Consider the following 13,897-nt stretch of genomic DNA (forward strand, 5'->3'; position numbering starts at 1 on the left):
AAATTTATCTCTTTGTTTGACCTAAAATATTTATTATCAAGAAAAGTTAGCCACACTATCTCACTCTTTGAGATTTAATTATATATTTTTATTTTTTAGAAATACATCTATAAATAAATTATATATTTAAGAACAAAACTGATTATTTATCTATTTTAAATTTTAGAAGGCAAAATATGATAAATTCGGTAGTCCGGTTCCAAATTACTTAAAAACTTAAAACCCTAAATTCTTTGCCTCCGCCTCACAAACAACCATCAGCAACACTCTTCTCTTCACCGTCTCTCCATCCTCTATCCTTCACGCCTTTGTAACACGAAGAAAAGCACAGTAACTGAGAGGACACGATGGTGAAGAAGAGCAAGAGTAAGAAAACCCGTTTCCCTCTTTTTCGATTCCATCATCATTGAACCCTTCATCACCATCGTTGTATAATAATGTTTGTTTTTTGTTTCGAAATTGTTTTTCAGAGAGTAAGAGCAAGAGGGTTTCGTTGAAGAAGAAGTACAAGGTCATAAGGAAGGTGAGGGAGCACAACAGGAAGAAAACGAAGGAGGCGAAGAAGCTTCGCTTGAGTGGGAAGAAGAAGGTTGAGAAGGACCCTGGTATTCCCAACGATTGGCCCTTCAAGGAGCAGGAACTCAAAGCGCTTGAAGCTCGAAGGGCGAAGGCTATTGAGGAATTGGAGCAAAAGAAAGCGGAACGCAAGGAGAGGGTAATTGTTGTTCATTCCTTTTGTTATACTCATCATTCCATGCTTTTTTAATCCCCTCACATAATATATTTTAGTTTTTGATCTTTCATGATAAGATAAACAGCAAGATTTTAAATATCAGTTGATGAAACTCTTTGCGGTTGTTGATGTCACGGACAAATGCGGCTGATGTGGTCCCAATTGCGGTCGCGGACAGTTAAAAAACCTTGATGTTGTGACCCAAAGCAGGGGTCATAGGTCAATTTTTAAAATCTTGATAAACAGAGAAGTTAATGAAAAATAATAGTGAAAAATTGAGAGTGATGGACCTTGTTCTCATATGATGGGAAGAGTGAGATAGAGATTAATGATAGATGTTAATGGGGCGTTCGGTTATCGGTATATAAACGTGTCTGTATGTCCACTTCAAAATGGGGTGGAAAGATAAGAGAGTTAGGAGGAAAAGAGAGAAGGTAGAGGGAGAGTGATATATGTGGTAATTAATGTGATGGAAAAAGAAGAGAGTTAGAGAGTAAATGAGGTGGAAGGGAAAGTGTGTGGATGTTTGGTATATTTTTTCTTATATTATATGAACTGTTTGTGTTTTCTCATAAGTCAAGACTTGTCAGTTGTATTGTTGGTGCAGACGTATTTTTATTAATTTTCTAGAAATATGAGATTTAAGTCTGTAGGCAAATTGATGGGGTGGATATGTGTACAAAAAGGCTGACATGAACTCAACAATGCTTCTGTGTTATGCTTCAGTTATGATTTCTGTTTGTCTTGTAGTTAGAAACTTCACTATGTTCAATGCTTGTTTCAGGCTCGGAAAAGGAAATTGGGCTTGCTAGAGGATGAAGATAACTCCAAATTGAGTGACATGGATATTTTAAAAGAGAGTAATGATTTTGCTACTGTTGGGAAGACTAGAGGTGTGTATTTATTTGTAATTGGCCGACAATTTGGCTAATGTTAAGTGCTTATTTGCCTCTGTCCTTATATTTGTTAATTTTTTGGTCTTCTTATTCCATAGATAGCTCAGATAGGGCCTTTTACAAAGATTTGGTTAAGGTCATTGAAGCCTCTGATGTCTTACTGGAGGTGCTTGATGCCCGGGATCCCTTGGGTACTCGTTGTGTTGATATAGAAAAGATGGTGATGAAATCGGGACCTGATAAACGTCTCGTCTTGCTTTTAAATAAAATTGGTAGCTTGCTGATCACATTCATTTTGTTTCCTTTCTACTGTTTGGAATATTTATTTTTCCACTGGCTAATCATTTGGCTCTTAAAATAGATCTTGTTCCTAAAGAAGCTTTAGAGAAGTGGCTCAAGTACCTTAGAGAAGAATTACCTACTGTGGCCTTCAAGTGCAGCACACAACAACAAAGATCAAACTTAAGTGATTGTCTTGGTGCTGATACTCTCCTCAAATTGTTGAAGAATTACTCAAGAAGTCATGAGGTAACAGAATTGTTTAACACAGCCCCCCCCCCCCCCCCCCCCCCCCCCCCCCCCCCGATTCTGTGCCTGTGTTAAGTCTTCAATTGAAGATCATAGGATTGCTCTTCTTGGCCTTTCCTTCTATTTTCTTTATTCATGTTTATATTTTCTTCACTTTGTCGATATTGATATATTATTTATTTAAACTAAATTTGTATTTTGCTTGTGAGATTTTGTGATTGGTTTCTGGAACACTGCCTTTTGTGGTTCAATGGTGACATCTTTTTGTAAAAATTACAATGTCATAATGTAAGTTTTGTGCTGAATTTAAGTGTCTGAAGTAGAGAGTTGTCACTTAATGTTGGATAGAGTTACAATTTTGGTTCTCTTAGTTGAAAATGATATCATTCTGGTCCAATGTTGGTGCCATTTAATCTGTTGAAAATGACTTCTGTTATCCAATAAATACCTTCATTTGTTTGTTTCTTCATGAATGTGCATGACACACTTTTCAAGTTCTGGTATACTGGAAGAGTATGGTATAGTGTGCCTTGTCATGGGTTATCATTGCTATCTGTTGGGATTTTACTTTGACTGATTATTTTCTCCTCTCTAATTCATGTAGTATTTCTTCTAGTCTTGTGTGATGTTTGTTGCTTATCCATTAATTGTTTTGTTATTTCTGTAATTGTCTGTTTGATTTTAGATCATTGAGTCTTCATTTATTCTGCTTCCTTGTATTGACAGATCAAGAAGTCGATCACTGTGGGTTTGATTGGCTTGCCCAATGTTGGTAAGAGCAGTCTTATTAATAGCTTAAAGAGGTCCCATGTTGTCAATGTTGGTTCTACTCCTGGGTTAACAAGATCAATGCAAGAGGTTCAGTTGGACAAAAATGTTAAGTTGCTGGATTGCCCTGGTGTTGTTATGCTGAAGTCTCAAGAATATGATGCTTCCGTGGCTTTAAAAAATTGCAAGAGAATTGAGAAGTTAGACGATCCAATTAGCCCAGGTACATGAAGGCATTTCTTCCCCTTATTATCTGGTTATTTAGGTCTTTCTTTGTATTGTAGACTTGTAATGCAATTCAAAATGGATGGTAGAAGCTTTATAAGAGTATAATGAAGAAAAAAATAGTAAAGAAAACGACCTTGTGACATTGAAGAAATACATTACAGTAGTATGCATTTTTTGCTATTCTTTGTTGCATTTTGTTTGGACCAGAATGGCTGCATTTCTAAGGGTGTCACCTTGTCCTTAAACTTGAATTTTCTAAGGCTTTATTTCCTGCAATTATACTTGAATTTTTCTGCACAAGATACCTATACCATTTCTTTTGCTTATGACCATTTTCTAGAGCAGAAGATGCTTCTTCTTGGAGGGAAAATAAACATGTGCAAAAATGTTATTTTTCTCATCCGCCTTGTTTATGTCTCATTTCTTCTACCTTTTCATCATTTTTTGTTATTTCATTGTTAGGTTAGCAGTATTTTCAAAGTTGCTCCATCTTTCCAACTTCATTTATTTTGTGTTAACAAATGATGGTGTAGGTGAGGTTAAGTCCACGCCACAGTTACAAGACTACAAAATATTGAGTTCTGTTAGGTTTTAAAAATGCAACTGATTGGTGAATGGTAATGTAGTATAGTAGTACATTGAATTTTTTTGTGCCTGTGCTGTTGTATTATGTTTTTCTGTTATCTTGTTTTAAAATGAAACTTCTTTGATTGTGTTTTACTTTTTCTAGATATAATTTAAAGTTTTGTTTTATCGAAAGAAAATTTTAAAATATTTTTGAGTTTGCACCAAACAGTTATTGTATTAATGGAAAATCTTTATGTTGAATCCTGATTTTCTGGCTATTGACTCTTGTTTCCCTGGTTACATCGAAAATCTTATTTATTTTCTTTTAACTTGGACATTGCAGTGAAAGAAATTTTCAAGCTCTGCCCTCCCGAGCAGCTGGTAACTCATTACAAGATTGGAACCTTCAAATTTGGTGATGTTGATGACTTTCTACTGAAGATAGCTACAGTTAGGGGCAAGCTCAAGAAGGGTGGAATAGTTGACATTAATGCTGCTGCAAGAATCGTTCTTCATGATTGGAATGAAGGTAGTTTGCTAAATCATATAAAGAGAAACTGAAACTTGTTTCTTTGAAGTTAAAACGAGTAAGTACTCGATGCTTTACCCAATTAAGAGAAATTTCCACTTGTATGTTTCAGGTAAAATTATATATTATACCATTCCCCCAAATAGGGATCAAGGGGAACCTGCAGAGGTTAAGATAGTTTCTGAGTTTTCAAAGGAGTTTAACATTGATGAAGTCTACAAGAGTGAATCTTCATATATTGGGAGCCTTAAATCTGTTGATGACTTAAATGCTGTTGAAGTTCCTTCAAGTCGCCCTCTCAATCTTGATGAGACAATGTTAGAGGTCTGTTTCTTGAAGACGTTTAAACTTTAGGAGAAAATGCCTAGGGAATTTACTATTGTTGATATCAATCATATTCCCGTATTTTTAGTCCTTTCCAATTTACTAATTAAACCATCCTCTTACAAACTATGATATTATAGGATGAGACACAAATCAAACCAGCTGAACAAGGTGAAGGTCCTGGAAACCTGGCTGTGGTGGATGAATCAATGGAAGATGATGCTGGCAAGAACAAGGGGAACAGTGAAGCTGGCAGGCAAAATGAAAAATTATATGCCACAGATGGTATGCTTAATACAAAAATGAGGCGCGCTGAGAAGAAGAAAAGGAAAAAGGCCAAGAAAGCTGTAGCCTCATCGGATCCCATGGATGGTGATTATGACTTCAAAGTTGATTACTTCCAAAAGGGAGCGACAATGGATGCTGAAGAGAGCAAGAGTGAGGATGACGATGAACAAGTCAGCTCTGAGGTGCCTATGAATGAGTGATGGGGTAAATGGACTTGCCATAGTTTATGGGGGAAATGAATGAACTAGCCAACACAGCCATTATTTAAACATGATATAAGGGTTCCTCTTAACTTCAATTTTTGTTTCGAAGATTTTAAATTGCTGCTGTTGATCCATTATGTATATATTATTTTGGGATGTCACGAACAAAATTTTGGATAGGTCATTTGTGTCCAATTGAGGCATATGATTATGCAATTTTGTTTCCGGATTTTTACCCCGCTCCGGTGTCTTTAATCATTTGCATAACTTACTGCAATGCCCTCTTTTATTTATTTATTTAATTTTTTCTGGAAATTTGATTAACTAAATGAGTTTAAGAGTGATGTAGTGACTATTTTAAATTATCATTCAATCATAAATTATAAATTTTGGTTCATATTATTTTTTAAATAATTTTATAAATTTATCATAAATGATAATTTATGATTAGACTGTAAAATAGGATGGAGTTTTTTTTCCTCTAATTAAATTATGTTTGTTGATTAAGGAAAAGTTAAATAAAATAACCTACGTACCTACTACCTCTTCAAACATTCTGAATCGATGGGATGAGCTCAGTCAAAGGAAATTTGGAATAACATGGAGTTTTTAATGAAGATTGATTTCTGAGTAGCTTCTTGCCTACGTGCTTGATTATGGTTGACTGAGGTATGCGGAATTACTTAGATGCTTAGGCCTGAACTGAGTTTAGGTAATAACAACTCTTAATAATCTACTCATTACTTTTAGTAGTTTGTTTTTCGAGTTCTATTTTGGACGGTTTTAAATTTGACTATCATTTAACTTCGATCTTTTAATAGAAAAATTTAAAACAGGAAATTCCTTCTTGGTGGTTTTTTATTGGTTTGATGTCATTTTTTGTCAATTAAATTTTACTTTAGTTTTGTTTTATGACATTAAATATAAAAAAATTCATTTTATTTTTTTATGTTTTTAAGTATATTATTTTGATATTTTTCTATTAAAATGTTTAATTCTATTAATATTTTAAATTTTAAAATAATTAATTTAACATGACTAAAAATCATCACCATCTTTATTTGATTTTAGAAATCACAAAACAAAATAATTCCTAAACTTTCTCCTTTCCCAAACACTAACAGCCACCTTCACCTCTCTCCCCACTGTCATTCCCACCCCCCACGCCCACCTCCCTCCCCCACGTTCCTCCTCCTGCATGTCTCCCTCGCCTCCTCCCTTCACGAATGTCTTGGTCTTCTACAACAATGGCTCTCCCTCCTTGACCCCCCCTCGATTTGAGCTTCATTTAAGGTGGTGAGATCTCTCGACAGTGGTTCTACACCCGCATAAATCCTAGATGGCGTAGTCGGAGGTGAGTGCATTCCCCATTTGTGAGAACCATACTTGTGCAACAATTTTTAGATTTGAAAATTTTGTTTCATCAAATGGGTTGTGTTTGGCTACGTGCAACCACACTCGTTTCCCGTTCTATTTCCCGTTGGGTTTTTATATTTTTGAACATGGTTTTATGTTGGCACGGATTTGGTGGTATTTGGCTACGATGGTTGAGGTTGAAGATGAGTGAATGTGGTTGGAAGGAGAAGACGATTTGGACCAAAATAAAGATAGCACGATTTTTAACTCTCTTTAATTTAAAATACTATCAAAACGGAAAAAAATAAAATTTAATGGACCAATAATGACATTAAGCATTTCCTATTCCAATGCAAGTTTCATAACTTGTAAATTAAATATTGTTGACTTATTCACCCATTTAGGAAAAGCCAATTTTCTTCCAGTAATTTTCTTATTTTATAAAATGAGCTTGTAATCTTACCATATTATATAAAATTTGAGAATGAATATTTTTATGAGAAAAAAAGAGTTATACACTATCAGTTTAAAAAGTTTTACATTATCATCCAATCACAATTCATCATTTATGATAAGTTTATTAATTTTTATGATAATTATTTTAAGTCATATTAATGATGAATTGTGATTGAATGACAGTGTCAAAAAAGTATTTTACATTATCACTGGATGACCATTAAACTTTACTTTTATTTGAACACTTCTAAAACAAACTTAAATTTAAAGAAATTTATATAAACGTAGCAAATAAACAAACTTTATCTTCCCAACAAGTGTCACACATTGGCCATTAAAACCACACACAAATTGCAAAGCAAAATGTAATTTATATCAACCCTTCCACGGTGAAAATTGCCACTGTTCGAATCCGGCAAGTGCACCGGATCGCGCAAGTAGTATAAAACGGTAAGAATCGAGTATCGAACTCTCGGGGAACTTGTGTTACTTGGTAAAGCTACTTCAATGAATAGGTGTTTGGTATGAAAAGAAATGTGTTGACTATGAACATGTATGTAAACTAACTATCAAAAGGAAAATCAACCAATAATGATGCGTAAAGACAAGTGGACAACACGTTGGTCTTCCTAATAGGTGCCTGATGTTAAAAGGATATTCTCTACTTAACAATGCTCATGTGTTCTATGGTGTCTCCTGAAATGCTAAACTCCGATTCCTCATGATAGTCTAGCCTAATCCTGATCAAGCATCGTCTTCAGATTCCTCTTGTTGGACTAAACTCAACCAGAACCACATTAAGACAACTAGGTTACCGTACCTCGATCCCTCATGAAAATATGATAAACTAGCCTTGCCCTATCAAGTTCTAAGAATCAGACCAGTTTCCACTATTGAATGATCCTAATGACACATACATCTACATGATCAAGGCAAATGCATGGTAGCATGAAGTTATGATAACACAGTGAACACACAAAACATCATTAAATAGATATACAAGTATTTACATCAAGTACCAACAAGGAAGAACCAACAAAGGATTTAGCTCTCCATAACTGGGAAGCTCCCTTTACATCAAAGAGAAGAGAAAAATGAAGGATTGAAGAAATACAAGCGGTGAGGATGTCTCCTCCACCTCTAGGACCTCACAATCACGCACAAACTCATCTCAAGCTCTTAGGACGGCTTCCTCTTCAAGCTCGGTTCTCTGCAGGTCTTCACACAACAAAATCTCTCAAACTCTCTGGAACTTGGACCTTTCTCTCTCTAGAACTATCTAGACATGCAAAAGCTTCAAGAAAAGGCCAAAACTCCTTTCCAAAATCCGATTTTAGGCTTGAATAGGTGGCTTTGTTTGTGCTTGCACGCTAAGCACAACTCTGAACCGCTTAGCGCACATTAGTGAATTTTGACTTAGCGCTTGCTTTTCTTGCTCAGCGGATGGACTGAAGTGGTGCGCTTAGCGGGATGACCCTTTGCTCAGCGAACATGCACAACTCATCCTTCTTCCAAATTCTTCTTCACGCTTAGCCGAGGAGTGTTGTGCTCAACGGATGGCTTGCTAAGCCAGCAGATTGGCTTAGCGAGAGGGTGAAAATCAGCACTTCACAAACTTGCATAATTAACCTGAAATTGAGAGAAAATGATTATTAAACGCACAAAATGGAAGTACTACGTATTTATTACCTATCTTTAACAAAAAGTAATTACAACACTACAAAATAACCATAAATTGGAGGAGTTTGATACAAATTACACAAGTTTTATACACAAAAGTTAGTAGTATTCATCGACTAACAACTCCCCCAAATTTACAGTTTTGCTTGTTCTCAAGCAAATAAAGAACAACTCACTAGTCCCCTAGTGAAAATTACCCGCAGTGACTATGTACAAAGGTGTATGCTACAAAAGTTACTGATTGCATGATAAGAGAATGAAGCAAAATGCCCTCATCACTTGTCTTTCACAAAGCATGCAATTATTCAAAGAGAAGAATAAAATGTAAGCTGTACAATTAGATGACGTTAGGCATAAGACAAATATCAAGGAGAGTAGCTTAAACCAGAGAGTCTCACGACTACTGTTTCACTCAAGCACAAGTGTTTAAGCTATTCATTAATAACAACTAGCAAGAGGTCCAATCTTTGAACTTCATCTCAAGCCATAAAGTCAGAAATGTATGAACAGAATTAGAAGGACTTTCCCAGGCTTGTAGTGAGGTTTGGCTACAAAAATCATTGGTTTTTCTAGGATTCAAAGGCTTAGATTCTAAGAGAGCACAAATCCTAGACTTATCCAAGTAATCTTTTCATAAAATTAGCTTACTCAATAACCTTTTACTTTAATTTGCATTTAACCTTATTACACCAGCACAAATAATTGGTTTTTTTTAAACATACAACTTATTTGTTGTGTGTGCTGATGCTTTACCTTTTTCTTTGCATCCCAGTCAACTCCACTCCCCCAAATTTGGGGTAAATTTGCCTTGAACCATATGCTCTCCTAGAATCTAAGCAAGGTGTCTGGAGACAATCATTTAAGTTTAGGGGTTCAATTATCGACATTACCATTCGGCTCACAAAGGGCGAAAAGGATACAATTATAATTCAAGGTAAGCTTTTTAGTCAAATGGCTTGTATATACACAATCATGGCCTTCATCATGTCCTCATTTATATATTTAATTCTAAAATCCAGAGATTGATGCAAAGACTATAACTCAAAGCTAGTCGTTCACTCACAGTTTAAGATCACACTCTCACCGATTTTGGTTCAAGCTTTTCTTTCTCAATCAACCTGTCTATTAACTAACATTTCTAATTGCAAGTTCAAATTCTTGTTCTTTCTTTGTCTAACATACACACTTGCTCAAACTCATGAAAAGAAACACAAACTCCATCACAATCATGCATTCAATTCAAAATTAAATCATACACCAATTTTCACAAAAAGATAAAAGTGTTTCACTACAATATCATCAAAATCAAGTCAAACTGTTCTAAATGCTTCAGAATGAGCAAACCAACTAACCATAAACAAAAACTAGCAGTGTGTATAAACATTAACTAAAATCACTAAAAATACCGTACTGAAACTATAATCATAATAATAATAATCCAAAAAGCAAAAGCATCATCAGGAATTTAGAATTCCTGTGACTGGTCCTGAGTATCCTGTGTCTGAACATCCTCCTCATCTGTCAGATAAAGTACTGGAGTAGCTGGAGGAGAAGTGTCCAGAGTTAGGATTGGTGTGGTCGAGTCCTCAAGTATCTCTAGGATAGGAGTGGAGGGGTCTGCTGCATGTTGAGGCGAGGATAGGCCCACCACTGGTGCAGGAGGCTCTGAAGTGGCCTCAAGAGATCTCTCAGGAGTAGCATCAGCTATCTGTCTCACCTGTGTCTCACCTACCTCCTCCCCTATAATGAATGACTCAGGAATAGTGGCCCCAGATGACTCATCCTCCACATGCTGTGGTACCTGGGCTGTGGGACCTTTATCTTCCCTGTGAAGAGAATGTTGGATTCTAGGCCAGGTACCATCTTCCGAAACTGCTCAACTGAAGGAATGGATCCTGAAGGGGCCTCCACCTATAAACTCTGCAATAAAATGATCTGTCTCTGATGAATGCTCTAAAGCATGGCTTCAAAGCGCTAAGAATCTGTCTGAGCTGGGACAGAAGAAGCTGCTGAAGTGGATGCTGGAGTAGGAGCTGCAGATGTGGAAGGAAGCTCAGCTGGCCTCGCCCTCGCCCTCATAGCCCCTCGAATAGAAATTGTCAGATTGTCAGGATTCCAACAGTTCTTCCTGATGTAGGTCAAGTTAATGACCGGGCTCAGGTGCACAAAAGTTAGGCTGTCAGAGACAACCCCTCTGGCTCTACATAGGGTGGTGATCAGAGCAGGAAACCCAAGTCTAGAAGTGTTAGGCTAGGCTATAAAAGTTATCTGGCCAGAAATAAGAGCTCCTACGTTCATGTCCATGCGAGAGACTAGACCAAAGATTAGCCTAACTCTGTCCACTGTTAGATCAGAGGTATGTGATGTGGAGGCCAGGTTGGAGTATGAGAGAACAATCCACACCTAGGCTAAAGTAGTCAAATCTTTCCTGAGAATCCTCCCAGGATGGCCCTTAGCATTCAAGATGAACCCTCGGCCTGGTAAGCATAAGGCAACCTCAATCTCTCTGTACTCTGTGGGCAGCCTGCAATATCTGGAGTATGTGGGCAAAGTCTCACCCTCTGCCAACACCACATGTGTCTCTAAAAATGTGTTGAGGCTGTCAGCATCAATCTTCACTAGATGGCCTCTGACTCTGGCTTGCTTTGGTGAAGGGCCCTCCGAGCTGTATAGGTTTGCATAGAACTCTTTCACCAAAGCCAAGTCTATGCTCCCATTGACCAAATTGGTGAGGCGTTTATGGAAATTACGCCTCTCCAACTCAGTCTTAAAATCATCCAACTCGGTGTGGTAGAGCTCCACCTTCCTCTTAGGCAAGATGTTTCTCCCTAGGACATTATCCATGTACCGGTTCCAAGCATCTAAGGAGTGAAATCTCCTTGTATCATATTGTGCCGTGGGTCATGAATCGATACTCTTGCGTTTCCTAGAAGCCATCTGCAAATAAAGGAACCAAACAGTTAAACAAGACACAAGTTATTCAAATTCAAAAACTGAAAAAGGCACTGGCGGCTTAGCGAGACATGGTTCGCTTAGCTGGCCTTCATAAAAAACACATTACCGCTTAGCAACATGTGTGACCGCTTAGCGGAAGTTGCAGAAATTCAGCTTCTACATAATCGGCTTAGCTAGCAAGTGCCCGTTAAGCCTAACGATTGCTGCAAGGATTTGCGCTAAGCTACTCAGAGGCTGCGCTTAGCGGCACCAAACAAATAAAAAAAATACACTAAATAAAGGAACTTAGCGAGCGGGGCTCGCTTAGCCTGATGGTTGCCGCAACGAAACAAAATGCGCTTAGCTCAAGTAAGCTCAACTTTCATAAAAAAAATTTGACTAAGTTACCTGGGCTTAGCGAATCAGCCTCGCTTAGCCACAGGTATTTCAGCAAGAGGATGAGTGTTCATCCTCAAAAGATGAACTTGCTTAGTGCGATAGGCACGCTTAGCGAGTTCGTCTGGAAACGCAAATATACAATGAATTTTTGATGAACTTGCTTAGCGCAGCTTGCTCGTTTAGCGAGTTCATCGCGTTTTCAAAAAAAAAAAAATGCAGAAAACACAGTACATTTTCTTCCATTTTTCAAGCCTCTAACAGGCATATCAAACATGCAAACCATCCCAAATAATCTATATAGTATAAACATATATAAAGTCCTAATCTTTAACTACTTCTAAAAGAAACATTAAAACCCTAAAAATCAAAAGCTAATTCCAAGGTTTTCTAACCTAAGGTTCAACAAAGTAAAAGAGAAAGAACAAGAATAAGGAACTTACTTGGATTGCTGTTAGTAGCAGACGATGCGTGAAGATGCAGAAGAAAACACGAATGCATGAAATTGGGTGTGAGAGAAAATGCAGGTAAGGTTCAATAAATTTGGGCAAATGTGAGTGTAACTGACGTTACACTCACTTAAGCAGTTTTCGACCCTCTCGCTTAGCGGAAAGCCTCGCGCTTAACCCATGTTTGAAATTCAATATATATATATATATATATATATATATATATATATATATATATATATATATATATATATGTTTTTTTTAACACACAAAGGGCTTGGCTTAGCGCATGGATAGGGCCGCTTAGCGAGTTCTGCAAGTTAATAAACCTGCAACTCTCGCTAAGCCGGGCTCTGGGCCGGCTTAGCTAAAATGATGCATCTAGGGTACAGAGGAGCATGCGCTTAGCGGAAAAGGAATCGCTTAATGCTGACATTGCCGCAAGGATATGAGCTTAGTTGCCATTAGTTTCGCTTAGCTCAATGAAACCCAATTTAGGCTGCATTGAATTGAGCTTAGCTGCCACAAGGGATGCTTAGCTCAATGAACCTCAGTTCTAGCCGCAAGGAAATGAGCTTAGCGGCAACGAGGCACGCTTAGCCAAAGAATACGGTGAGCTTAGCGATTAGACTGCCGCTTAGCCGAATTCAGATCGAATTGAAATTGGCTTAGCTTAGCCTTGGCCAGCTTAGTGGACCAAATCAGCCTGAGATACAAGGGTTGAGCGCTAAGCGCTAGAGATTCTTGGCTTAGCGCATGACCAAAGATGCGCTTAGCACGAGGCTTGCGCTTAGCAAAAGGACTGTTTTTCATAAAAAAATTTCTAAGTTATTTTTCAGTCCCTTCCTCAAGAAATTGAAACCCTTATATCTATCATTCAAGGACAAGATGATATACTCCAATGTACTGATTATAAAGCAAGTTCCACATGATACAATGCATGAAAAACAAAGATAACAGAAATTAAAACTGGGTTGCCTCCTAGGAAGTGCTTCTTTAACGTCATTAGCTTGACGCTTTTACCTTAATGGGTGATAAAATGTACAGTGCTATGTGCCCTTGTGAATTCTTCACCATGGTACAGTTTCAACCTCTGACCATTTACCACCCATGTTCTGTCAAGATTATGAGATTATGGGTCGTATAGCTCTATTGCACCATAAGATTGAACTTTCTTGATAACAAAGGGTCCAGGCCATTTGGATTTCAGCTTACCGAGAAATAATTTCAATCTTGAATTAAAAAGTAGTACCTGTTGTCCTGGTTTGAAGTCTTTCTTCAACAGTTTTTTGTCATGGTAGTTCTTGACTTTTTCGTTGTAAAGTCTTGAAGATTCATAAGCTGTTAATCGTATTTCTTCTAGCTCCAACAATTAGATCTTTCTGTGCTCCCTAGATGCCTTCTCATCAAAGTTCAGAAATTTCAGAGCCCAATATGCCTTGTGTTCTATTTCAACTGGTAAATGACATGATTTGCCATACACCAGTTGAAAAGGAGACAAACCAATTGGAGTTTTATATGCAGTTCTGTACGCCTACAACGCATCTTCCAATTTGGCTGGC

The 13,897-nt window shown here is 37.3% G+C and overlaps 1 protein-coding gene across 1 annotated transcript; it reads left to right on the plus strand.

Moving 5' to 3' along the window:
* The first annotated feature begins 204 nt into the window (after positions 1-204).
* LOC114403324 (guanine nucleotide-binding protein-like NSN1) lies at positions 205-5,303 on the plus strand. The gene is made up of 9 exons (XM_028366214.1): positions 205-366; positions 471-715; positions 1,518-1,626; positions 1,728-1,901; positions 1,991-2,157; positions 2,884-3,148; positions 4,064-4,249; positions 4,362-4,573; positions 4,714-5,303. Exons 1-9 carry the CDS (start codon positions 348-350, stop codon positions 5,059-5,061), a joined length of 1,725 nt encoding a protein of 574 aa, XP_028222015.1. The 5' UTR covers positions 205-347; the 3' UTR covers positions 5,062-5,303.
* Positions 5,304-13,897: the final 8,594 nt, after the last annotated feature.

Source organism: Glycine soja, chromosome 20 (assembly GCF_004193775.1).
Source record: "Glycine soja cultivar W05 chromosome 20, ASM419377v2, whole genome shotgun sequence".
NCBI lineage: Eukaryota > Viridiplantae > Streptophyta > Magnoliopsida > Fabales > Fabaceae > Glycine > Glycine soja.